The sequence below is a fragment of the Pseudophryne corroboree genome, chromosome 6 (genome assembly GCF_028390025.1).
Source record: "Pseudophryne corroboree isolate aPseCor3 chromosome 6, aPseCor3.hap2, whole genome shotgun sequence".
Classification (NCBI taxonomy): Eukaryota; Metazoa; Chordata; class Amphibia; order Anura; family Myobatrachidae; genus Pseudophryne; species Pseudophryne corroboree.
Genome location: NC_086449.1, coordinates 340888352 through 340912789, shown reverse-complemented (window position 1 = coordinate 340912789; position 24438 = coordinate 340888352). Strand labels below are relative to the sequence as shown.

General features: G+C 43.1%; 1 protein-coding gene and 1 long non-coding RNA gene across 2 annotated transcripts in view; one reads left to right on the top strand and one right to left on the bottom strand.

Annotated features, from left to right (window-relative positions):
• The window catches only part of HCN4 (hyperpolarization activated cyclic nucleotide gated potassium channel 4), a 303347-nt gene that overhangs the window by 11510 nt on the left and 267399 nt on the right, over positions 1 to 24438 (bottom strand). The window contains exon 7 of the mRNA XM_063926470.1: positions 22799 to 22963. Within this exon, the coding sequence (XP_063782540.1) occupies positions 22799 to 22963 (165 nt within the window). The remainder of the gene's footprint in view (positions 1 to 22798; positions 22964 to 24438) is intronic.
• Positions 1 to 24438, top strand: part of LOC134932237 (uncharacterized) — a 34214-nt gene that overhangs the window by 9476 nt on the left and 300 nt on the right. Inside the window, exon 2 of the long non-coding RNA XR_010179285.1 lies at positions 15686 to 15855. This is a non-coding gene — a long non-coding RNA (uncharacterized LOC134932237). The remainder of the gene's footprint in view (positions 1 to 15685; positions 15856 to 24438) is intronic.

The window sequence follows — 24438 nt, the reverse complement described above, 5'->3', positions numbered from 1 at the left end:
GAGGGATGTAATGAGTAGTGTAAACGAGACCACGCCCCTTTAACTTAGGCCATGCCCCCTTTCCACCCGCAGGCGGCACAAGGGGGATAATAGGGTGTGCTCCAGATGTTACCAGGTCCAGGTGACGCCTCTGACCAGGAGAACACCATCCAGTGAACACCTCCATAGGGGAATGGATTTCAGAGAAGACTCAGGTATGGCTCATCAGCGTATAATACCTGAGTAATCACAGTTGACTTAGGGCTCTAGTATCAGGAAGAACCAGGTGGTGGCACCCCCTCCCTAAAGGTGATAAAAGTCTGCAGCACTGTGCGGCATGGATATGCAGTAACATAGTATCTGAGGTTGAAAAAAGACAATTGTCCATCGAGTTCAACCTATTTGTGGTCTCCTATGCATGATGATTTGACTAAAATTTCTGACTGATGCTGCTGTCAGCCGTTGCATTTTATCCCTATTTATAGTAACTATAATGCATGACTATGCACCATAGCCCTGGATATCCTTATCCATTAGGAATTTATCTAACCCATTCTTAAAGGTGTTGACAGATTCCACCATTACAACTCCCTCGGGCAGGGAATTCCAAACACGTATTGTCCTTACCGTGAAAAAGCCTTTACGCCGTATTGGGCGGAATCTCCTCTCCTCTAACCTGAGCGAGTGTCCACGAGTCCTCTGTGTTGATCTAACCAAAAACAGGTCCCGCACAAGCTCTGTGTATTGTCCCCTTATATATTTGTAGATGTTGATCATATTCCCTCTTAGTCTCCGCTTTTCCAATGTAAACATGCCTAGTCTTTCAAGCCTTTCCTTGTATTCCAGCGTCTCCATGCTCTTAATTAGTTTGGTCACCCTCCTCTGTACCTTTTCTAGCTCCAGGATATCCTTTTTGTAGTACGGTGCCCAGAATTGTACACAGTATTCAAGGTGTGGCCTCACTAGTGATTTATATAACGGGAGTATAATACTCTCATCCCTAGCATCAATACCCCGTTTTATGCATGCTAATATCTTATTAGCCTTCTTTGCTGCAGTCCTACTTTGGGTACTACTGCTTAGTTTGCTATCTATGAGGACACCTAAGTCCTTTTCCAGTACAGAATCCCCTAATTTTACCCCATTTAGTAGGTAGGTGTAATTTTTGTTCTTGTTACCACAGTGCATTACCTTACACTTGTCTGTGTTGAAGCGCATTCTCCATTTGGCTGCCCATGCTTCTAATTTAACTAGAGAGTGGCAAAACTAGAGAGGGTGCAGGGGATACAACTGCTATGGTGCCCAGACAGCAAGCAATCCCACTCAGAGCCATATTAAGATGGGGGGGGTGGAAGTACCCCGGGCCCCAGTCTCTAATGGGGTCCCCCGGCCGGAGCTGCTGTACAGTGACGGTTCAACTTCTCTTCATGCTTCAACATCAGCAGCAGCCTCCCAGCAACAGCGCAGCAGCAGAAGCTGCTGCTGACGGCGGAGCTTAGCGAACAGTTGGATCGTCTGCTTGCCCTGCTGCACCTACAGTATATCTGTACCCGCAGCGGGACGCGGCCTGCGTGCTCCCTACTTCTCCTGCAGCGCCTGTGACTACTAGAAGACGCCGGCGCTGTGCATCTGTCAGGGGGAGCAGGAGGTTTGCTGGACGATGCCTGAGCAGAGGTCAGTGTATAAAGTTGTGTGTGTGCTTGGTGGTTGGGGGGGGGGGGGGGCGGGCGGCGGGCGGGCCGGCCGTTAAATATATTTTCTAAAGTGGAATTGAGCGCAGTTAACTAATATTTACAAGATGGGGATGAGGTGTGATCATTGAATATTGAAGAGGTGGGGATTATATATAATGGATGCGGGGTGTCATTAAATATATAAGGGGTGGATGTGATGAGTTGCTGGGAGGGGGAAAGAGACACACACACACACACACACACGCACACACACACGCACACACACACACACATATATACATACATACATACATACATACAGAGAGGTGACAGGTTGCAGTCTATTGACTTGTTAATAGTTTAAAAAACGTCCTATATTCCTATATTCGGGTTAGCGCCCATTGTCAGGCATTATATTGTGCCCAATGATGGACACAAGCCCAAAATCGTTTTTGTAAACTATTAACAAGTCTGCTGAGTGCAACCTGTCATCTATTTGCATCTATTGGGTCTACCAACCCTGTCACCATTTGCGAGTGCCAGACACATGGAACAGGTTTTATATATATATATATATATATATATATATAAAATCTCCTGCAAATGGGGAGGTGGCACAGTGGGCACAGTCAGGGGTGCGGTGGTGACGTGAGGGAGAGGCCCCCCTATCTTAACACCCCCTGACGAAGTACCTTCAGTACGAAACGCGTTGGGCGTGGCTAATCTTGACGTGGACGTTGTGACGTCATCCTCCGGAAACAGAGCCGGTGCAGAGACGAGCCGCGGACTTGAATATCGGAGTGGCTAAGTCTAATGCAATATTATTGCCGATGAATTTTAACCTCAATGTATGTGAGCATATGTTATAAGTAAAGTTGTTACTTTTTATACACTCATGAGTGCGCTCTCCACTTTCTTAACAGTTTGTACAAACACTCCTTGGCACGGAGAGGATTTTGAAGCTGCACTTAATTGGACATTAACTCTGGATACTATTAGATCCTGGTGCGCAACACTGAATCTTTGTGGATATATATATATATATATATATATATATATAAAATCTCCTGCAAATGGGGAGGTGGCACAGTGGGCACAGTCAGGGGAGCGGTGGTGACGTGAGGGAGAGGCCCCCCTATCTTAAGTGCCCCAGGCCCCTAAAGACTTAATCTGGCCCTGATCCCACTGCACCCTTTTGGGGATTTTTTTTTTTTTAATTAGTACTGCCACGCACCGGGTTTGGGACCCGGCAGTTTACTTCCTGGAAGGGAGGGTGGGAGGCAGGGCGCAGAGCTAACCTCAATGTGTGACTGGCGCCACTTGAGGGAACCCAGAAGCATACAATATCTGCAGTAGCAACAGCGCTGCATAGCTGACAGACAGATTGTGTTTGGACAGTGCCACACAGAATCACTGACGATGAGCCCCCCTCCCCTACCATCCGTCCCATCTGTCTGTCCGTCTATGCTCTGGTGTTCTGTCTATGCCACCCCACTTCCATCTGTCCATCTACCTATAACCCCCCCCCCTCCCCCGTCTGTCTATGCCCGGCCTATCATCCATCTATGCCCCCATATGGTTCTTTATCTATGCCCCCACGTCCATCTATCCATCTATGCCCCCATATAGTACTGTGTCCATCTATGCTCCCCCCCACCATCCATCTATGCCAGCCCCCCGTCCGTCTGTTCATCTATCCATCTATGCTCCCATGTGTTACTCTGTCCGTCTATGCCCACCCTGTCTATTTTTCCATCTATGCCCCTATATAGTGCTCCGTCCGTCCGTCCGTCTATGACCCATATGGTGCTCTGTCTGTCCGTCTACGCACCCCATCCATCTATCCATCTATGCCCCCATATGGTGCTCTGTCCATCCATTCGTCTGTCCATCTATGCCTCTCCGTCCGTCTGTCTATGCCCCCATCTGCCCATCCATGCCCCATATGGTGCTCTGTCTGTTCGTCTATGCCCGTCTGTCCGTCTATGCTCCCCCCCGTCCTGTGATGTAGTAAAGTAGTGTCTCTCCTGCTCTCTCCCCCCCTCTCTCTCTCTCTCTTTCTCTCTCTAACACCCTCTCTTGTGCCTCTCTTTCTAACACTGTCCCTCTCACCCTCACTTTCTTCCTGACTCTCTGACACTGTCTCTCTCTCCCTGACACTATCTCTCTTTCCTCGACACTCTCTCTCTCTCCCTGACACCGTCTCTCTTCCTCTCTCTCTCCCTGACACTGTCTCTCTCACTGACTCCCTGTCTCTACCTCTTTCTGAAACTCACTCTCTTCCCTATTTCTCTCTCCCTCCCCCCCTGACACTTTCTCTCTCACTCCCGCTCGCACTTCCCCCTTTCTCTCTGTCTCTCTGATGCCATCTCTCTCTATCCCCTCTCAACCCCTTCTCCCTGACACCCTCTCTCTCGCTCCTCTCTCTCCTTCTCTCCCCCTGATACCCTCTTTGTCTCTCACTCCCCTCTCTCTCTCTCTCTCCTAAGGGGCATTGTAAAGACAACGATGGGGGGGAAGGGGGGAACTCTCAAGATTTTGCAATGGGGCCCACAAAGTTTTAGTTTCACCTGTGGATCATAGTGGTCCATTATCTTAAGGAGATCTGTAGTAGTGTGCCAGTCACTAACAGCAGCATGACTCCGCTATAAAATGCACAGGAACACAATAATCCATGCTATCATAGTCATAAAGAGTTATGCACAGTGACAGCAGTGGTCTCTGCCACATAGTCATAGAGATGTATGTACAGGGACAGCACTGATTCTTGCACCACAGTCATAGAGATGTCTGCACAGGGATAGCACTGACTCCTGACACCATAGTCAAAGAGATGTATCCATAGAGACCAGGGCTGATCCCACCTTTAGGCATCTTTACATAGTTGCATAGGGTGCGGGGATCCTGGGGAGTTCCCCTAAGTCTGGCTGTCACAAAATGAAGGATGTCTCTGAGAGGTACCCTTGCTGCAGTTAATGCAGATGGTGTCTATGGAACTTCTAAGACACCACAACCACCGATTCAACCGAGGGGCTGAAAAGAGGGTATAGCTGTGTGTGTAAGGGGAAGAGGGGGAGAGTAGGCTGAAGTTTTGCCTAGGGAGCCAAGAAACCTTGCCCTGGCGGCATGGCTATATTCAGTGTGTAATTGTGACTATCTAATGATGTTACAGAATATGGCTGGAATACATTGTAGTACAACCTTTTGTATGCAGATACAGTTGCTATTACACACAGAATATAGGCATGCGGCATATCATTTTAAAAGTGTATTCCAGCCATACACTGTAACATAATTAGATACAGTCGCAATTACAGACTGAATAAAGTAATGCTGCATAGCATTTAAATTAGCATAAACTGCTTATGCTTCCTGGAGGACTGGGGATTATTTAGGGTGTATGCTGCTTTAATCATGGGACTTTTGGGGGACAATAGGTGATTTTCTCAACAATGTGGTCCTCCTATACTAAAAGACACATTTTGGTTGGTCCGTAAATATCAAGCATCTTCTAGTCTAAATATCGTGACACCTCGGATCAGAGACGCTGAAGACGGGAAATTTATGCATGCCATTACATTGCCTGAGTTCCGGTAAATAGATGCACATTTGTAATGTCCGATGTGATGCATTAATTTCCTTGGGGGTATTATCAGCTCCCATTACATCCCGGCCATTATGTGATAATTTAATCAAACACATATTTTCATTTTTTTTATATGCAATTGAATGATAGCCAACCAACACTGATAGTTTAAAGAGCTGTAATATGAAGTACTAGATCACAAATCAAAATTATTTTCCTCTATTGGAAAAATAGAGCACTTCAACTGCTTAATAACGGCAACATCTTATACAGTACCGGTGTTAACTTTTATATTTGAGGCTCTATGGGTGGAATTCAATTGTTTTAGGCGCCAGCAGCCACAAGATGGTGTACAACTGTGCAATACAATTGTTGCTCCGTTTGGGCACGAACAGCTGCCCGCGCCTGCATTTCGTCTCACAGCCCCCTGTGCTGGCAAGCTGAAATGAGCGAATGTTGCTCCTCATGGCTGCCACTAGTTGGCGGCAAATGGAGCAATTTCATTGTTGCTCCATTCAGGCGTGAATAGCCATGAAGAAGGGGGACGACGACACATTTCAGCTTGCAGTTTCCTGAGGTGCGACCTGAAATGTGAAACAAGTCTGGAGTCTGGGCGCCCAAAGCAGTACTTCAAATGGGTTTAGCTGTTTTGCAAAGCTAAACCCACAGCCGTAACTAGGTGTGTGCCAGAGGGGCATTGCACACAGCGCAACAGCACTGTGGGCGCACCATCTGGCAGCACCACCTGCACGGCCGCTGTCTGCCGCCCACTCTCATTGCCTCCCGCCGGCCGTGCTGCAGTGCTGAACCCCAGAGACACCTCTGCCTCTGACTCCTTTAGTGATTCCCGCAGCCCCCCCCCCCCACGTGACCTGTCTCTTCCATTGGATTCTAAGGGCCTGTATGTGTGTATGAGACACTGCCCTGCACTACGCTCGTCTGCCTCCAATACATTGCTTCATCAGCTCTCTCCTCTGACTGGATTCTACCGCCACCATCCTGGACAGCCGCGCCAGACAGCCACGCCGATAGCATCCATGTCCCCCTCCTCGCTTGGACCAATGGCCGTGCCGAAAATAGAGGAGACAGGAGAGAGCTGGTGGATCAATGTATTGGAGGCAGATGAGCGTAGTGCGGTGCAGTGTCTCACACACACACACACACACACACACTGAGGCTGACGGAATCTGACTGAGTTGCGCCTGCACGCACAGAGCCCTGGCCGGCAGCAGCAGCACCTGGAGCAAGGTGGGGGAGCTCAACTCAGGGAAGCTGGTGTAGAAGAGAATTAGAGAGGAAAGCTAAAAAAAGTGAGTTGTTGTCACCTGGGAAGGAGAGCTGGGGACAGGCTGTCATTAAGCGTCAGTGCCCAGCAACATCTCCACAGGTGACCGTATGTACAACACTGCTACTTATTCTTCAATTATACTATACTGGATATACAGTAAAACTTATCATTGGCATGAACTGTGGGGCCAGTATGCGCTATGGTGGAGTGGGCAAGCAGGCTGTCTACAGGTCAGTTATCCATTCCCCCCATACCAATGTTCCTTCTACCCGAGCCCACCCCCACCTCATTGCCCCTCCCCACTCATCCCATTGCCTCTCTCTTTTCCAGCCCATTGTCCCCTACCATATTACTGACACCCCTATGTCCCAGTGTCTCCCACCCTGCCAGCTCAGAGTCTTTCCCCTTCCCTCCCCAACCATCCCACTTCCCCATCTCACTGCCCCCTCACCTAGCACCCCTGAGATCCAGTCACAGTGACCGCCCCCCCCCCCCTCTCATTCAACCTAATAACCGCTCTTCTCCAGTTTAGTTACATAGAAACATAGAATTTGACGGCAGATAAGAACCACTTGGCCCATCTAGTCTGCCCCTTTTTTATTTTATCCTTTAGGCAATCTCAACCCTTTTTTAACCTTAATTCTTTGTAAGGATATTCATATGCCTGTCCCAAGCATGTTTAAATTGCCCTACAGTCTTAGCCTCTACCACCTCTGATGGGAGGCTATTCCACTTATCCACTACCCTTTCTGTGAAGTAATTTTTCCTTAAATTTCCCCTTGAACCTCCCCCCCCTCCAGTCTCAATGTATGCCCTCGAGTTCTAATACTTCTTTTCCTTTGAGGAATGTTTCCCTCCTGAACTTTGTTAAGACCCTTGATATATTTGAAAGTTTCTATCATGTCCCCCCTTTCCCTTCTCTCCTCCAAACTATACATGTTAAGATCTTTTAGCCTTTCCGGGTAAGTTTTGTGATGTAGGCCATGCACCATTTTAGTTGCCCTTCTTTGTACACTCTCTAATGTATTTATATCCTTCTGGAGATAGGTCTCCAGAACTGGACACAGTATTCCAGATGGGGCCGTACCAATGACCTATACAGTGGCATTATCACTTCTTTTTTCCTGCTACTGATTCCTCTCCCTATGCAACCAAGCATCTGACTTGCCTTTCTCATTGCTTTGTTGCATTGCTTTCCTGCCTTCAAGTCACTTGAAATAGTGACTCCTAAATCTCTTTCCTCCTCAGTAGTTTCCATTATAGTACCCTTGATACTATACTTAGCCTTTGGGTTTTTGAGACCCAAGTGCATGATTTTGCATTTTTTAGCATTAAACTGTAGTTGCCACGTTCTTGACCATTTCTCAAGCCTACCTAGGTCATTAATCATTTGTTTGACCCCTCCCGGTGTGTCTACCCTGTTGCATATCTTTGTATCATCTGCAAAAAGGCATATCTTCCCTTCAATACCATCTGCAATGTCACCAACAAAGATATTAAAGAGAACTGGACCAAGTACAGATCCCTGGGGTACTCCACTGGTAACATTTCCCTCCACAGATTGCACTCCATTAACTACGACTGTCTGTTTCCTATCCTGCAACCAGGTTCTTATCCATTTAACTGATTTATAATCCACCCCCAGGCTTTCAAGTTTATTTAGCAGTCTGCGATGTGGGACAGTGTCAAATGCCTTACTAAAGTCTAGATATGCTACATCTACAGCTCCCCCTTGATCTATTATTTTCATCACAGAGTCAAAAAAGTCAATAAGATTTGTTTGGCATGATCTCCCACCAGTAAATCCATGCTGTTTTGGATCCTGTAAGTTGTTTGATTTAAGATATTCCACTACTCTTTCTTTTAATAGTTTTTCCATTACTTTCCCTACTACTGATGTAAGGCTTACTGGTCTGTAGTTACTTGCTTCTTCCTTGCTTCCACTTTTGTGCAGTGGAACTACATTTGCTCTTTTCCAGTCCTCTGGAATAGCACCTGTATTTAGTGACTGGTTAAATAATTCTGTTAAAGGTGTAACCAGCACATCTTTTAGCTCTTTGAGTATCCTTGGGTGTATCCCATCTGGTCCCATTGATTTATCCACTTTTAGTTTTGAAAGTTCTGTTAGGACCTTCTCCTCTGTAAATGTATTTTCATCTACCTTATTTTTTTGAATGTCCTTGCAACTTAACTGTGGCCCCATCCCTTCTTCTGTAGTAAATACTGAGCAAAAATAATTATTTAGGTGATCTGCTATTGACTTGTCTCCCTCCACCAAATGCCCACTCTCTGTCTTAAGTCTTATTATTCCTCCATTTGATTTTCTCCTTTCACTTATATACTTAAAAAAAGTTTTGCCCCCTTTATCTACTGACTGGGCCATTTTCTCCTCAGCTTCTGCCTTTGCACGTCTGATTACTTTCTTAGCATCCTTCCGTCTATCCAGATACACCTCTTTGTCGTTATTATTTTGAGTCTGTTTGTATTTCCTAAAAGTCATCTTTTTTGCTTTCACACTAGTTGATACTTCTTTTGTGAACCACACTGGCTTCCTTTTCCTGGTGCTTTTCCTAACCATTTTGATACAAAGGTCTGTTGCACTTAGCATTGCACTTTTCAGTTTTTTCCACCTCTCCTGCACTCCTTCCAAGTTCCTCCAGTCTGCCAATGAATCACTTAAACATCTCCCCATTTTTGCAAAGTCAGCATTTCTAAAATCCAACACCTTTGTTTTTGTGTGACAGGAGTTGGATCCTGTCTTTATACTAAACCATACTGCTTGATGATCACTGGATCCCAGGTGCTCACCCACATATATATCAGATATCCTATCACCATTTGTAAGAATTAGATCTAATATTGAGTCTTTGCGAGTGGGCTCCCTCACCAATTGCTTGAGAGATGCTCCCTGTAAGGAATGTAAAAATTTGCCACTTGTAGCTGAACTTGCAAAAGACCCCTCCCAATTTACATCAGGTAAATTAAAGTCTCCCGTGATTATGACTTCTCCCTTAAAAGCCATTTTAGAGATGTCCAACAATAGGTTCCTGTCCAAATCCTGCCCCTGGACTGGTGGTCTATATATCACCCCAATGCGAATAATGTCCTTCTTCCCAGTTTCTATGGTGACCCAAAGGGCCTCAGTTTTGGCTTCAATATTTTGTATTAAAGTAGCATTTATGCTTTTTTCACATACATTGCTACCCCTCCTCCTATTCTTCCTATTCTATCTTTCCTAAATAAATTGTATCCTGGTATAGCTAAGTCCCAGTCATGATTCTCATTGCACCAAGACTCTGTAATTGCCACAAAATCCAGGTTATCCCTTGTCATTATTGCAATTAGCTCTGGAATTTTGTCTCCTAAGCTCCTAGTATTTGCACACATAGCTTTAAGAATTTTGTCTGTGCATTTGTTATTAGTAGCCATGTCCAGAGCGTACAAAATAAATGACAAGTTTAAAGTTGAAATTACCTGTTTGGGGATGTTGCTCAGTATTTGTTTTCTTTTACTAATCGGTAATCATACTCTGTCCTTTACACCATGACTACACCTTACTAAATATAAAGATATAGTACACCTGACCACAATGGTAAATGTTCAAAGGAGGTAAACACCAGTCAGTATGCAATAATAAAATGTTTCACCGAGCAACTTCCCCACACATGCAATGACATTTACAAGAAATCATTACATCAAGAAGCATACATAAGTTTGCCTAAGAGAGAACTGTAGTGAGCAGATTGGGGATGCCTTTTCATAGGTTTTTAAAAACAGATAATATGCATAAGATGAATTACCTACTTTTGAGGCATTAAAGCAGTCCTTTTGTGGTAGTGTTGGTGTGTTGATGTTTCCCTTCTGTTTTCCTTCGGTTTAACGCAGGTATAACGCTATTTTTATAATAACACTTTTATGTCAGCACTTCTATGGAAGCACGACCAGCCGATGGCTATCCAGCCGTATACTAGACTTCAAATAGGAACAATATCCATGTGAATGCAATGATTGCAAACGCCACCCAATACAACCCCCCCTTTAAGCTAAGGCCATAAATTAGCTTAGAAAAACAGACATTACATACCAATAAGGCAGCCAACTATATCTTTACAAAGAGAAAAACAAACAAACAAAAAAAAACTCGCTTTTTCAATATACCTAGATTATTCAATCATGATATTCATTTGACATAATCAGCAAATGCAGTACAACTTGCTGGGATGTGTAGTTCCACGAATCATACCTAGACTATTCAATCATGATATTCATTTGACATAATCAGCAAATGCAGTACAACTTGCTGGGATGTGTAGTTCCACGAATCATACCTAGACTATTCAATCATGATATTAATTTGACATAATCAGCAAATGCAGTACAACTTGCTGGGATGTTTTCTCCCTCCCGCCCCCATCTCACTAACCCTCTTCCCAAACAGTCCTGTACTCCCCTTCTCCCCATTGGAGGATGTGGTCGTAAAGATAGAACACCCCCTACTGCCTGTGGGACATCACAGTCACCGCCGATGGCACCGTCACTCATCACCCACTGGAGGTTATTTTGTTATTTTTCATGTGAAGCCAATGGGTGTTTAAGTGGTGCTACTGTTCGGTGTAATTTGAATAATGGAGACTACTGTGCAGCGTAATATATGAATTGGCAGAATTTTGTAGCCACACCCCTTCCCTATGAAGCCACGCCCCTATGGGGGGGCACCGATACTGTTTCTTGCACACAGCGCTAAAATGTCTAGTTACGGCACTGGCTAAACCCATCTCTTCTGGGTGTGTACAGATGGCACTTGCACCCAGGGTAGGGAGGCAATTGAATTCCGCTGATAGGCTCCCAATACGTTTGTGCACCCAAAAAAACAGTAAAGTTTCACCCTATGGCCCTCATTCCGAATTGTTCGCTCGTTGCCGATTTTCTCTATATTGCGATTAGTCGCTTACTGCGCATGCGCAATGTTCGCAGTGCGTCTGCGCCAAGTAAATTTGCTAAAAAGTTAGGTATTTTACTCACGGCATAACAAGGAATTTTCATCGTTCTGGTGATCGTACTGTGATTGACAGGAAGTGGGTGTTTCTGGGCGGAAACTGGCCGTTTTATGGGTGTGTGCGGAAAAACGCTGCAGTTTCTGGGAAAAACGCGGGAGTGGCTGGAGAAATGGGGGAGTGTCTGGGCGAACGCTGGGTGTGTTTGTGACGTCAAACCAGGAACGAAACTGACTGAACTGATCGCAGTGGCAGAGTAAGTCCCGAGCTACTCAGAAACTGCAAAGAAATTTCTATTCGCAATTATGCGAATCTTTCGTTCGCAATTCTGCTAAGCTAAGATTCACTCCCAGAGGGCGGCGGCTTAGCGTGTGCAAAGCTGCTAAAAGCAGCTAGCGAGCGAACAACTCGGAATGAGGGCCTATGTCCATATTTTCATGGAATTGCCCTATAGACCCTTGCAGCCAGTTAAAGAAGGGCCAAAGTTAGAGAAATTGAGTACTATTCATTTAACGCTGGGTTGAGTTTCAAGAGAATAGGCTTTTTACTAAATGTGAATACTGATTATTTTATATTTAAACTGTTTGGAGGACTATGGCGAAACAATATAATAATATTATTTAATAAATAAACCTATATCCCCTATATAGCTACAGCATTAAACTTATTAATTTACTTTAATGTCGGAGTGCTTGGGGTAACATAGAACTATTTCTTTTATTATAATAGGACTGGTTGCATAATGATGCAATACAGCCCAGATTTTCCGGGATTTGGGCTCTGTGCTTCAGCATCCCAAAAATGTCCCTGCTTTGTGGGGAGGGAGGTTGGTGGGGCTGTCACTTCATTGGAGGGTGGGAGAATCTCTTGCGCGGTCTGGTAACATACCCATGGTCCCCAGCGTCCAGCAGTATGTTATGACACCAGCCGCATCGCAAGGGCATTCTGTTGCTAGTCTCTCCTTCCCAGATCCAGCTAGAATGACCCAGCCGAGTTGAGAGATTTCACACTTTAGTTTATCACTGACTGTCTTGTCTTCACTGAGTATCTGGGGATATTTATCAATTATCTGGTTTTAGACAAAAAAAAATGGAATACTACTGAAATTTGTCAATATATACCCGCAGGGACAGGGACACTGAAAGGAGCCTGTCCCTGACATGTGCTCAGAGTGCAGTGACTGCATCAATAGTCTCTTCACTCCTTCATCAGGACTTCTGTGCAGTCTACTATGGCTGCCATTGCTGGGGAGGGTTCTGGAGGAACACTCTCCCAGTAATCTTTACTAAATTTATCCCATAGGCTTCAATCGGCTAACACCATCTTCAGATATCGTTAGATGCCGGGGCCAAACTCCAGAAGACTTAGTATATCTGACAGCTTTTTATAAGTGCACTGTCTGCAATATATGTAAGTTAGGATGCCCAAACTGTACAAATAATGTATTAGTTGTTACACATACTGTATGTTCTACACTAGAACATACAGTATGTGAATCTACACCTAGAATCCCAGTGTCAGGCTTCCAGTTATAATTTCCACTAAAAAAAATGTAATCTAAATGAAAGAGTAAAAAAAAAAGTGTTATTCTAATAAATAAAGCATTTTTCCTGCGTTTTTTTTTTATATATATATATTTCCGTCCTGTGAAATCAATAGCATTGGAGGGCAGACACTGTCCTTGGCAAATACGAGATCATAAGCATTCACATGAAAGTCCCTGCAATGACCACCGCCGGCTGCAGGGTTTGATAGATGTGGAAGAGTCTGCAGAAACAGTAGGTGCCTTAGCATTTGTATTGTCAGAGCACAACTGTAATATATTGCTTCTGTGTACCTATAGCCAACAATATGGTAAACGGAACTGACAATTAAAATGAAGAATCCAGTAAAACATCAGAGGTTAAAAAAATAAGGCTGAAAATCAAAGTATACAAACTCATACAACAGGGGTATAATACAGATCATAGACATCTTACTGGATGGTACACATATAGGGGGTAATTCCAAGTTGATCGCAGCAGGAATTTAGTTAGCAATTGGGCAAAACCATGTGCACTGCAGGGGAGGAAGATTTAACATGTGCAGAGAGAGTTAGATTTGGGTGGGGTGTATTCAATCTGCAATCTAATTTGCAGTGTAAAAATAAAGCAGCCAGTATTTACCCTGCACAGAAATAAAATAACCCACCCAAATCTAACTCTCTCTGCAAATGTTATATCTGCCTCTCCTGCAGGGTACATGGTTTTGCCCAATTGCTAACTAAATTCCTGCTGCGATCAACTTGGAATTACCCCCCATAATTGGGTGGTAATGGAGGAGATATTCGCTCAAATATAGTAGCCTGCGATTTGCGGCACCCAGTGTGATTTTGGCAATATAACTGCTAGCGTTAAAGCGGCAGTTAGTTTTAAGGTAAAATCAGATTGGTTTTGTCTTAAAACGAACTGTCACTTTAAATCTATCAGCTACAGTATATCACTGAAATTGAGAGTTGCATAAGATTTTTTGAACTTGAAACCCTTCAATTTTTTTTCTTTAAATAGCAAATGAAGTACTATTTATGCAGTTGTCTTATTTTTGTTGTACAAATCCTTATCTCCTTTTCATAATCTTTCTTTGAGTAAAACAAGTATGACTGCCAGACACAGACAAAACCTTACATCTCCTAGCATGTGGCAGGTGGGCAGATGTGGGGGGGAGGGTAGGGGGATGTCACAGTGAAAACCAAATGCCGGAAAAGTGGGAGCAAAAAATGTTAGCCTTCCTCTTGTGCACCAGCATGAAACGGCAACTATAAGCACTGAGGCGCCCACTTTCATCGTCCGTGGACAGTGCAACTGTATTGGTGGTTCTGGAAACTCCACCATCAGCACATCATAGATTGCATTATCCACACTTGCAACAGCTTGCTCAGTGTTTCCTTCTCAAATTCCTCTAAACATGGCTTCTGTGGCTATGATTCTATGTTTGTGGACCCACCCACGTTTACCAACATGTCCATAACACTCCCACTCATGAGATTTTTTTTTTTTGTGCAAACACTTCAGGCCACCTCCCACTCAATGCCCAGGAATGCCCATGGTTGTGTGGCACTGGCTCTACTACAAGTGACTCCATTTTCAACAGCTACCTCTGTGTTCACTCATTGGTACACAATCACATCCCCGGTAAGGTTTTTTTAAAATGATCGCACATGCACAAAAGTAAAAATGTATCAACTGTACAAACATTGGCATTGAGTCCATCTCTAAATGAGGTCCTATGAGCCATGTGACTGTGATTGCTATGGTAGTCAGTCACATAATATTGTAGACTAGCTCTCAGAAATGCACTATGTGCACAGCGCTTTAAATGGCACTTTCACAAAACAAAGGTGTTCCGTGCAATTGCACTGTCGCAGTCCTGCCCTGAAACTCCCAATTTCAGGGAAATATAGATGCAGCCAAGTTCTGTCTGTCTCAGAAAGGACAGACATATACAAAAATGCATAAATTCCCATCTGTGCATGCGCTGTATACACAAACTCTCATTTGCATCTGCGCTCAGAATCAGCCTCATGAACTTTTGAGTAAGAGCATAAAATACACAACACAGATTAAATGTAAAATACAGCATATTAGAGTGAAAATCTATAGCTAATGGGTTTGGTATGTTTTGTCGACATTTATTATGATGACTAGGTCGTAATGTCAACATGCTTGGCATGTCAACATTGACCATGTAATGTCGACACTGATGAAACGCCAACATGATTATAATGTTGGCAAAACGTTCTTGGTGCTTTAGCGGTGATTTACCTGATTCTGTGGGTCTGATGGCTCCTGCTGTATCATCTGTGTCCGGCAGTCAGCTGACGGTGACTCTGATTGTTCCTGCGGTATCGCTAACCCCTAACCTCCTCCTAATGCTTAACCCTAACCTCCCCTCCTGCAGCCTAACCCCAACCCTCCCACTAGTGCCTAACCCTCCCACTAGGGCATAACCCTAGCTTTTCCTACCCATACCCTAACCCTAATTCTCTACTGCTGTAGCCTAAGGTCTTGCTTCAGGATCTCATTAAAGATTATTGTTAAAATGTCACCTCCGCGTGGATTGTCTCCCGCAATTTGGTTTCCAGTATTCAAAATCTTTTTTAATTAGTAAGTCCTGTTTGGTTGGCAAGGATCAACAAGCTGCAGCATCTCAGCAATGTCATGAAGTTCCAATGAAGAACCGAGTTACAGGACTGGCCATTGCAGATTCAGATGTGGATGAGTGGGAGCGGAGGGCTGAGGAAGGTTGCTCACAGTGCACAAGCTTGAATCCAGAATTGATGTGGATCCAGATTCTAAGGTGTGTCAGACATGGTATTGCTAGCCTTCTATAGGTGTCTTCTTCTTATAATTGCCCGTTTATAGTGTGTGAGAACTGAGAAGAGACAGATAGATATAAGGTTCACAGTGGATCTTGTTGAGGAATAGAAATACACGTAGTGTTCAGATACAAAGTTACCGGTGGCCACTTTCCCCATAAGTGGATGAATTCATTTGGTCCCCTGTCATGTCCAGTAGTAGGGGCAGGGAATCTATATTACTGTGTCAGTAAACGCAAGCATTGGACAGAAAGGGAGGTTAATATAGCATGCAGAATCAATCCTCTGATCATAGAAGAACAGCTGAGAGTTGCAGCGTAATGAGTGAATCAGTATAATTGTGGCAAATAGGCCCTACACACTGGCCAACATCAGTCAAAGATATGAACGCTCTCGTTCATAAATGAAAGAGATAACGTTAATATCTTTGAGTGTGGAGGCATCAGCGCTGAACGATGCGTGGCCCCGCGCTCGTTCATCGCTGGTCCCCCGTCGGCTGTACATGCAGGCCAATATGGACGATCTCGTCCATATTTGCCTGCACTTCAATGCAGCCGGGTGACGGGGGAGTGAAGAAACTTCACTCCCCCCGTCACTGCCCCTCTGCCGCCGAGTCGCCCGTCGGCCGTATCTGCCGTCGGGCAGCTCGGCGGCGGATCGGCCAATGTGTAGGGCCCAAAAGAATGCTTAACATAGCAAGAGTAAACAGAATGTATAACCTGCAATAGGAGAGTATAGCAGAGACAATCTATTACAGCTGCAGGATGTATCACTAGCCAAGACCCAAGTAATAGTGTAGCTTACCTCTAATATAAATCCAGAAGGAGCTATTGGGTTGCAATGCAGTTGCAGATAGTAGAGAAGAGGCACTTACCAAAGTGCAAGCATATTGTTGCAATGTATACATATAATAAACTGTAAGGGTTGTGTCTGTAAATAGCAGTTTTCAACCAAATCCCAGTTGGTTTTTCTTCAAGGGTAAAAAGATTTTACCCCTGAAGAAAACCAACTGGTATTTGGTTGAAACGGCTGTCGGGTGGGTTGCTGCCACTGACCTGTACCATAGACTATATGTGATTCTGCAGTGCAATAAAACTGCAAAACGTGAGCGCTGGTTCTATGTTGCTTTTTTTGAAAAGTGAGTGTTCTTTAATAAATATATATATATATATATATATATATATATATAAAACAAGCACCTTAAAAACACTGATACTGGACATTATAACTGTGCATTGATATGTATTGTATAATTGGCTATGTCAGTGCTTCCCAAACTTTGTGCCGTGATACCCTGGGTTGGTGGTCCAGGACCAAGTCAAATTATTTATGGTCAATGTAATATACAGTACAAAATCAGTGCTTGTGGCTTCCAAACATACAATATGTGGACAAATAGAATCCTGTCCCTCACCCCATAACTGGCTGTAAGGGTGACATATAAATACATTTTACTTAATTTAATATATTTTTTCTGAATTTCTTAATAACAAACATTTGGCCTAAGGGCGCTGTGAAAAAAAAATCTGATACTCTAGGGTTCCATGATTACAAAAAGTGTGGGAACCACTCGGCTATATACAGACAGGACAGGAGGCCCATCCATCCCTAAAAAATGTCTGTTGCCAAATTTCCAGCAATCTAAATATGCCCTATTAATTAGTAAAGGGTTATTCAAAACCAGATTTAAGTGTCTGTTTCACCAATTAATAAATTGGTCTTTGCAGCATAAGAGAATTATCAGTGTTACCTGCCAAGGGGCGGATTGTGGTGGAAAATCAGCTCAGGAAATTTATGTAAGCAGCCCTAATGGGTCGGGGTCTGTTGTGGGGGTGGGATCTCTTGAGGGGAAGGGATTCCTCCTCAGAGGGTCTAATTCTGAGTTAGATGCAGTTGCGGCTTTCCTTGTATCTTTTGCTGTAGTTGCATCTGTGACTTTACGCTAATGCTGCTACAATGTCCTTCCCTAGTGTACATCTGTGTATCCAAATATGTAAGGACTGAGGAACCCACCTTTAGTGTTCACAGACGCTGCAATCATGCTTTTGCATCTTTAGACGCCACCATCGGTCGCACCAATGAAACTTTCACCAGCTCCATGCTAGGAGCAGAGCAACCGTCTGAGTATGGCCTCCAATGTGAGCAATTCAGTGTCTCTTTATGCAACCACCAATACGCCCATACTATGTTACATCTGCGTCTGATTAGTCAACCCTCTGTAACCACAAAGGGATGACCAATCCATTTCTAACACTTCTTGGTGCATGTGTCTGACTCTGTACTGCAAATCTGTATGAACACCATCGCGGTGCATGCATGCACGGTGCAACTCAGATGCAAACGCAGATGAAAATATTGCACAAGAACAAAAAATAAAGCACACAGGAAAAGATACACACATTGGCTCCCACAGAAAACAATAAAACAAATTGGACCCCACAGGGGCAAAAAAATTAGATGTATAATATAGTTTTTGGTATTACAATTTGTTTTAAATTTCCACTGCTGTTTGAAATGCCCAGTGACACCGAGGGGTTTTTATAATTCTTGGCTCTAACATCTATATATTAATTTATTCATTAACATTTATTTAGTACTAGCATACTCCATTGCACTTTCTTTCAAAGTTGGGCAGGGGCAGACTGGGAACTGAAAGTGGCCCTGGAAAATTTGTAGAAGTGGCCTCACATGGGCAGCAGCAGAGGTATACCGTGTAACTATGGCAGCAGCACCACCTCTCACATGTCAACAAACAAAACAGCCCCGGCTTACCCATCTGCCTACCGGGGATCTTCCCCTTCAACCCTATGGCCAATCCGCCACTGTACCTGCATACTTAGTAGTTACATAATGGTTACCCTGCCCTCATTACAGTATATTGTGGGGTCTCTCCATCTGAATGACCGGACAACTCAAACAGCATGCTTTTTGAGCTACCTTGCATGTTACAATCACCTCATTTTTCTATTGGGAAAAAAAATATGTGGTATTTCAGTTGTTCTACTGTATCCTGAACAGTTGTTTCTCAATGGTTTTGTGGTGGGTTTGAGCTTAGTAAGTCTCTGGATGTGATCCCACCAGGAAACTGCACTAAATTTACCCCCTGGTCTTGGTGTTTGTCTATTAAAAAGTTAAACAAGAGCCTGCAGTAAAATTTGGAAAAAAAATGATTTTTGTTATTCTGAATATCCTATACAAATTTGTAGAGAGTAAAACACACATTTTATTATATTAAGGTATCCACTAGAGTTCAAATTAATACAGCCATACTAACTGTAATAGTTATTGGTTAAAATACATGATGTTTATTTACTCTATATAAAGTCCCTAAATTGGAAAATATACTGTAATGGAATCAGAAACATAAGATTTACATTTTCTACAAGATTTTAGAGGAGCATAAATTGTTGGGACTATCAAGCTATACAGAGGCCTGGGATGAAGACCTTCCAAACACAATCAGTAACTTGCAATGGTGTATAATGTTTACACAACCTATACATTCGATCACCCATGTGCTATGCAATTTTGCTGTATGTTGTTACGTATAAAGTGCTATGAACCCTTTTGGTGCCATATAAATAAAACATAACATCATAAAGGCGGTTTTGCTACTAACTGGAGATCCTCTTCCCCTCCCTCTATCAGAGAATGGTTTAATAGGTTCCACTTTTAAATGAACATGGAAGACTGTATTCTATCCTGTAAACACCATTGGAGTCAGGGGTTGTGGTCACCTGGCTCCAGTGGCTGTAATACAAAGAATCTGATGACACTTTCATGACAAACTTTCTCCATCTAGAGATCAACTTCTGACTCCATAAAGCAGCCTACAGTGGACTGTATATCTATATTAATTTCACACTATCCTATACATAGGGTGGCAATCAGAGGCGGATTGGCCATAGGGTTCATTAGGAATTTTCCTAGTGGTTTGATGACCTCATGGTGCCGCCAGGTTTTGTGCATGTGAGGGGGGAAGGGGTGTGAATGGCAGATTGGTGGCACAATAGGGGTCTCAGTACATGATTTTGTGACATCTGGACTTGGCCCCAATTAAAATGCATTGCAGAGCATTCTGTGGACCTTGCAAAGTAAGGCATTGGTAATCCTTGTCCAGAGAGATAGACATTAACAGATTAAGATTTGGTTACAGAAGGGGATTTACCTCCATAACGTGAGCCCATTTTCAGATTTTTTTTCACACAGTGCTGAAAGAGTGAGTGATGGCTGCAGCATCTTGTGTGTCCCTGGGCTATCATACCTCACTTCACAATACAACACTGATCAGATTTATTGGGACCCACCTTCATTGGTGACTTAAAGGCTTGTGCATCTGGTACCAAACATTGCCCGTCACCTCACTCCATCACCTACCTTTTCTATGCCTTTTACTCCTTTGCCACCCTTTTCTTCATGTGTATACCATGTTGACCATTTAAAAAAATTTGCTGTATATTTACTGTTGTAGCAACATCCTTCATTAAATGAACATCAGTATAGATTACATAAAAAAATAAAATAAAAAGATGACCGTTGGGTCCTTATTCTAGGATTTCTCATGTCTAAAGCTATTATTATACATCCTCTTACTGCATAAAATAATGACATTAACAACTCTCAAATATATTTTCTATACATATTATTGCTTGATGAAGCCAAGCAAACCTTCTACCAATTCTAATGATAATTTCCCCGTTGGGTGATATCGATCTATTGTTCTCATAATGAAAAGTCATGCAGTAAGGTGTGCCCATTCATGTGGATAAATACTGAATAGCAGCAAATTAAAGTTCTTTGTATGGAATGTTGCTGAATATGTAGATAAATGTAAGAGTATAATTCAAATACATTCTGGTCAAATTTTAAACCCTACCAAATCATTTAAAAATATTATTTAAAACTGCTCTTGGTTAATTAAGAGGATTTTACTGCTAGTGGCATAAGAAGATCTGCTGCAGAGATGTAGTAAATATGGGGTTTCTCTAGTTGTAATACTAAAAACACTGATGTTACACCAGTGTCCAAACAGGACCGGATTAAGACTTGGGGGTGCCCGAGGCACTTAAGACAGGGGGGCCCCGATGGAAGGTGGGAGATGTATATTAAATTGTGCATACCTGCCAACATGTCCCATTCCAGGAGGGACAAAATGCTGTCTAGCTGGACTTCCCAGTTAACCACTTGCCTGGCATGGTCGCATCAGATGCGACCATGCCTGGAAGTGCTCTATCTGACTGGTCACATCTGGTCGCATCAGATGCGACCAGTCAGATAAACAGTGTTAGCAGCTGCAGGGAAACTTCCCTCCGCTGCTGCTGTCAGAGGGACCGGAAGGTCCCTCTGCCTCACTGCACCCTCCCCATGTGTCTGCCGTGCTGACGATCATTGCTGATCGGTCAGCATGGCAGGATCCCCCAGCTTGGCATTTAATTACTGTACATGGATTGCAAAACCAATGCTTAGTAAATAAACTGTAAGATGTTTATGATTGAAAAGTAGAATGGAAAACTGAAAGCTATAGTGGTCAAAGAAATTGATAAATGTGAGGTTGAAGCACAGTAGGTTGGTCTTATCTTACATACATTTTGTCATATGGATGGCTTGTCTGACAGTGTTAACCAGTAAAATGTGGTAATAATGAATTATGCACATACACTCAACTCAAAGGCTGTTTCCAGCATTTCTATAGTGTGCTAATTGTGCAGTAATAACTAAGCCCAGGATTCTTAGGTTCAACTTCAAACCGATTCTAATACTTTCCCATTACACTCAAAATTTCAGTTTCCTTTTATATTTTATGTACAAAGAAATAACATACTTCATTTCTACAGGACCTAAAATGACCTAATCTGGGTGTTAGTACCTAAAAAGCCCTAATTCTGTTACTTAAGTTGAAATATATAAATTTACTGTGGAAATGTGTGCAATGAGTAGTTTGCATATGTAATTCATATATACAGATGTGTCCTGCTACAGCCTTGCTGCGTAGCATACTCAGCGTGACTGGTAGGACCCGCGTTCCAGTCACTTCTATGGGAAAGCTGCAAATGAATCACAGCTTCCCGCAACAAAGCGCATCTGCTGCAAGGAAGTTACATCTGTAATAAAGGACAGTGTTTCAAATATAGGGCACTATTCAATACCGGACGCAGAAATTTGAAAATCACAATCGAGTGATTTTTGGACTTCTGTGCATGCGCATCCGCCGCACCACAGCACATGCATGATCATTCACAGTGTGATCACATACCTGAAGGATGCAATCACACTTTGATTGACAGTGGCGGGTGTTGGAGGGGAGGCAACGTGGCATTGTGGGGTGTGGCTTATGGAATGGAGGCGGGTCTGGGCCTTTTCATGGTGGCCACGTGACATCACACACGGCCACTGTAAACAGGAAAATGGCACCGGACTGACTGCATATGCATGCAGGGGATCAACCCTTATCTCAGGTTCTGCAAAGTGAATGCAATTGATTTGCAATCGTATCGCTTGCTGCCATATAGCATGCTGAGCGGCCTTGCCCTGTGCTGGGTGGCCCCCAGCATGTGATCACAAGCAGTAGCAGATTTTGCTACGATACTGAATGAGGTTCTTAATGCTATGTTGCACAGTTTTGTTTTATATGTATACAACATATAAATTCCTACACTGACATTTTTAAAACCTGTAAAATCCTATAACATGGATTGAAAAAAACTAATTTTAGTTTTTTAGATCCTAACAATACGGGACCTAGTAACTTTTTGAAAGAGTAAAAGCTGAATGTATGATAAGAGGGACAACAGATGAATGAGTCACTACCCACACAAGAAAGGAGGGTAAAAAAAAAATGCACAAAAACAATAAAATGGGTTTCCTGAGTATTTGGTGGCTAATTGTTTGTATAAACAGAGGCGTCGATATGATGCTTTTACTCACCAATCCGATCCAAGCGGTCTAGTGCCACACTCTCGAATGCCCGCCTCATCATTGGGTACTCTTCCAGAACCTCATTGAAATGGTCTACACTTAATGAGTACAGTCGACAGTACGTGTCAGCTCTCACGCTCGCAGTTCGTCGACCTCGTGTCAGCAGGCATATTTCTAGGAGGGGTGTAATAAAAAAATATCAGTTGTTACAATTAAAACCTGCTTTCCTGCATTATAAAAAGTTGCATATATATATACATATATATATATACACACACACACACACACACACACACACACACACACACACACACACACACACAACGCTGAAACTGTATAAGATAATTCTATTGTCCTAACACCATGTGACAGATTGTATGAACTAAACTATGTTCTCCAGGAGGGCTCGCAGCTAATGTGACAGTCTTTTGACTGTTGTATGACAGCTCTACCACTTTATGTTGCTTGTGATAAATCATGTTGATTGAAATGAATGTGATGTGCATTGTGTCTCATGTTCTGTACATTAGAAATAGGTAACAGAAGACCAAAATGACATCTGTACACCAAGAAATGACTTATATGATTTGTCTGACAAAAACTGCTCCTGTAGTCCTAGATGAAGGCTGAATTCTCTCTGTACTTTAACAGTCAACAGCTTTTATAAATGTTGCACATTGTATGTTACTGATCCCTGGGGGCGCTGTCTTTCCAATTATTTATAACAGCCTTTAGATGTAATCCCTGGCTGTGCTGTGCAGACAAGGAAATAGCAGCATATAATGTTCATTAAGAAATATTATTAATAATATTCCCATTCATTTATATAGCACTAGCTATATAACACAATAATAAAACAAAACTGGTTATTAATAGACAATGAGGTAAGTAGGCCTTTGTAAAATGGGTAGATTTGTAAACCTGCAGTGATATGAGAGAGAGTTATATTCTAATATATAAAAATGAAAATTTGTCCTTCTGTCTTTCTATACAAATCCGCAGTTTACAAGCGAAGATCGGGAAATTTTACATACGAGCGTATTAAAACACGGCAGAGGCAACTAAAACAATATGAAATGCCTAGCACCCCTAGGGAGCAGCACAGAGTGTATCAGGAGACAGCGTAACTCCGGAATTGCTGTAGCAATGTAGTAAAAAATTGGTACACATCTGCCTTACAATCTGTGAACAAACACCGGAGGGGGGGGAGAGAGACACCCCTAGGGGTGAGGCAGCATCACTGAGTATTTCAGCAGACAGCATAACTCTGGAATGCCTGCAGCAATTTACAACAAACTTGCTACACAAATAACTTACACTCTGGGAACAAACACTGTGGCAGTAACACACCACTAGCACTCCTAGGGGTGGGCCAGCAGCACTGACTATATCAGGACATGCATGATATGTCAGTGATGACAGGGCTGCATGTGACAGGGCCAGTCACTTTGATTGTTTACTTAATTGTTTAACAATCTCTTTAGTATATATACTTGTTTATGTAAAAAGTTGCTGTCACCTGTTTTACTCAATAATCACTGACAATTTGTAACATTAAATATTATTGAATAGTGTTCAGTTATTAGTATGAAATACATATGGAGATAAAAATGTCATAGTAGTCACATCTAATCTATGTATACTAAATA